The sequence below is a fragment of the Chiloscyllium plagiosum genome, unplaced genomic scaffold (genome assembly GCF_037043375.1).
Source record: "Chiloscyllium plagiosum isolate Xiang-an unplaced genomic scaffold, Cpla_swu_hap1 HiC_scaffold_24, whole genome shotgun sequence".
NCBI lineage: Eukaryota > Metazoa > Chordata > Chondrichthyes > Orectolobiformes > Hemiscylliidae > Chiloscyllium > Chiloscyllium plagiosum.
In genome coordinates this window covers 20694037-20697227 of record NW_028270162.1, presented here as the reverse complement: position 1 = coordinate 20697227, position 3191 = coordinate 20694037, and the positions used below count along the sequence as shown (strand labels likewise).

The 3191-nt window shown below is 43.8% G+C and overlaps 1 protein-coding gene across 1 annotated transcript; it reads right to left on the bottom strand.

Annotated features, from left to right (window-relative positions):
* Positions 1 to 786: 786 nt before the first annotated feature.
* LOC148145375 (polyubiquitin-like) lies at positions 787 to 2875 on the bottom strand. Its single transcript, XM_087999985.1, has 2 exons — positions 2686 to 2875; positions 787 to 2018 (listed from the first exon to the last, which is right to left on the bottom strand). The coding sequence occupies exon 2, from the start codon at positions 2004 to 2006 to the stop codon at positions 1533 to 1535; it is 474 nt and encodes a 157-aa protein (XP_087856111.1). The 5' UTR covers positions 2007 to 2018; positions 2686 to 2875; the 3' UTR covers positions 787 to 1532.
* Between the last annotated feature and the right edge of the window lie 316 nt (positions 2876 to 3191).

The window sequence follows — 3191 nt, the reverse complement described above, 5'->3', positions numbered from 1 at the left end:
GCTGAATGATCGTATCCAAGCCCATGGACTGCTAAGAAATGTCACCCTTGGTTTACTGTGCTCGAAACCATTGATTGAAGGCTGTCTACTTTGACATGTTGTCCAGGCCCCTATACAATGCTATCCAAGGGAACTATTCATCCTCTGCATGAAACCCATCAGTGCTATGTGTTCGCTGGTGTCTCCTGTGGTGGGATAAGGAAAGATAAACAGGGAGGATATCTTCCCAAGTTATAGATGCCTTATTCTAGTCATAGAGTTATACAGCACAGAAACAGACCCTTCGATCCAAATCCTCAGCACTGAACAGAAATCTCAATCTGACTGAGTACCATTTGCCAAACATTTGGCCTATATTGCTCTAAATGTTTCCTGTTCATACACCATCCAGGTGTCTTTTAAATGTTGTAATTGTACCCTCCTCCACTACTTCTTCTAGTAGTATTTTCCATACATACACCACTCTCTGTGTGAAAAAGGTACTCCTCAGGTTCTTTTCAAATGTTTTTCTTCTCACCTTAATTCTATGTCCTCTAGTTTTGGCCTCCCCCACTCTAGGAAAAAGACCTCAGCTATTCAACGTATCAATGCCCTTCATGATTTTATAAATCTTGTTCAGGCCACCCCTCAGCCTCTGTTTCTGCAGGTTTTAGAAAAGCCCCAGCATATTCAGCCTCACCCTATAGCTTAAACCTCCAGTTCTGGAATCATCCTTGTAAAGCCTTTCTACACCCACGGAAGGCAAGCATGGCAAACGTCTTTAACCAACAGCATAACATCACAAGATTTCATTTTGTCCAAACAACAAGACAAATTTTATTTTTTAAAGGCATAGACAATACAAATGCTATTAACTTAACAATATTATTTACATCTAAGTATGTTATACAATCAGGTTTAATCAGGCAAAGACAAATATTTGTAAAATATTTAACACCATTGTGAATAAACATAAGTAAATTTGATAACCATCTTGACCATCCATTCCACACGCTTATTTTAGGTACGTTTCAATGCATAACAAAAAGTTATCCCACTCTTCATTCATGTAGCAACCATCCTGAGGCACAGCTCACTGATGCTGCCAATTAGAAGCAAAAAAACATAATTTCAATGCTGTGAGAACGTGAATGTTGTGACTTACTGACCCTAGTTATTTCAGCTAAGTTCCCTGCAAACTGCAGACTGAGGGAAGTTGGACCTTATATGAATCCAGCTCCAAAGGAAAAAGGTTCAGTAGCCGTTGATAACATTTATTCAATAAAAAATACTTGCCAGTTCCCATTTCACATTCTTTTTTCCCCTCCCACTCCTGACGTAACTCTTGCTGTTCCAAATGCTGGCTATGGCCTGTATGTACATATCAGGAATATGGGCATCAGTACATATAATACAGAGCAGAGTGACAGCCAAAAGGCCACTTACTAACTGTGATCCCTAACCGCATAGGAATTGTATAATTGGGGGAATACAGCAGTAGATTTTGATAACAGTTTTGAGGAACATCTCCCACTGATTGTGTATTAGTGCTGTCACAGTGAGCCACCCCGCAAACGCAGCAAGAGGAAGATGGTGCTCTCTGGCTGAATATTGTAGTCAGCGAGTAACCGACCATCCTCCAGCTGTTTCCCATCGTACATCAGGCGCTGCTGATTGATTGGGACACGTTCCTGTCGCTGGACTTGTGCTTTAAACTCCTCAACAGACTGAGAGGGACGAACATCGTATGTAGAAAGTTTTCCCTTGTCATTCTGCAGGAATATCTGCATGCGCTCCTCATTCTTGACGATCAGCATGAGAGTGTTACTGGGAGGGACACAGTAGTCAGACAGTCTCTTGTTGTCCTTCAGCTCTTGAGTGTTCCCGTTTTGTATCACCAGACGCTGTTGGTAAACAGGTATCTTGGTCTTCTCATATATCAACGTCTTGAGAGCTGATACTTGAATGGAAGGATTGATCTCAAGTGGGACAATGTCACCGGTCATAAACTTCACCTGCAGTATCATGTTGTCAAATTGCTGTTGAGAAATGAACAGGATGTTAGTGATGGGGATGCTGTGTTTTGTGTCTCAGACCATTTTGAGCATGCAATGGCTTTTCCAGACACTGATAGAGTTGAGGGAACTAATCTGTACCTACTGTACACCCAATTCAATCAAACTTCTTCTTAATGATTGATTTCCAATTGGAGAAACACTGCACACAAAAATCAGATGCTGCAGAACACACCGAACTCCAGCCAGTACCTATGGAGTGGATCTATGCTGTTTGTGGACTAGGATTTCAGCATCACTGACAAAACAGATATTCCACTCCCCCCGCAAAGCCATTCCCCTCTCCACTCCCAGACTCCTCAAATCTGCACCATTTACATATCTCTTCTAATAACAATTGATCAAAGTGGAGCTTATTAGATTCAAAACGGCCCATTTCACACTCGAATAAAGACAAAAAGTTGCGGATGTTGGGAATCAGACTCCCAGCAAACGCTAGAGAAACGCGGCCGTTCTGGCAGGAGCATTGCTGAGGAGTCAGCCCAGACTGGGACCGTCCCCCCGGGTTCTGTGCACACACACAGACTGCCAGAGCTGCTGACTTGCTCCAGAGCTCTGTCTATGCAACCCATTTCACACACCAGAAACCGAATTCTGCAATTCCCGAAACAAAAAGACGAAATGAACTCACAATCCTCGCTGGAGGCTCCGCTCCAGGAAAGTTAAACAGCAGACTCGTTTCCGAGGCTCCTTTCCCAGCAGTTTGTCTTCCCTGGTTTGTTCACGCCGGTGTCCGATCTGGATGGAAGACGTGAACAGAACTCCCTCTCTCTGTGTCCACTGTAAGTGCCCGGTTCCCGGCTGCGTCCCCTCTGGGTCTCTCTCTCTCTCAGAGTCTGTGTTGCAGGTGCCCTCCTATTTATTCTCAGAGCCGGTTTCTGAACGTCACATCTCTGCTCGCCTCTGATTGCCTGCTCACTCACTGAGATAAATAAAAATACGGTCCGGCCTGAAGTTTCGTTTCCTCAAAGATTCCCTCGGTATTTGAGAAATGAACTGAACTCCAGCAGCAAACAGAGCTCAGTTCGGTTTCACTTTCCATTTCCTTTCGCCACTCTGTCCAGTACCTTCACTGAGCAGTGACTCAGGGTGATTTGATGCTGGGGTTACTGTACATACTCAATTTGAACAATGTTT

Coding starts and splice junctions, on each gene's coding strand:
- LOC148145375 (XM_087999985.1), bottom strand. CDS start 2,006: ATGATACTGCAGGTGAAGTTTATGACCGGTGACATTGTCCCACTTGAG.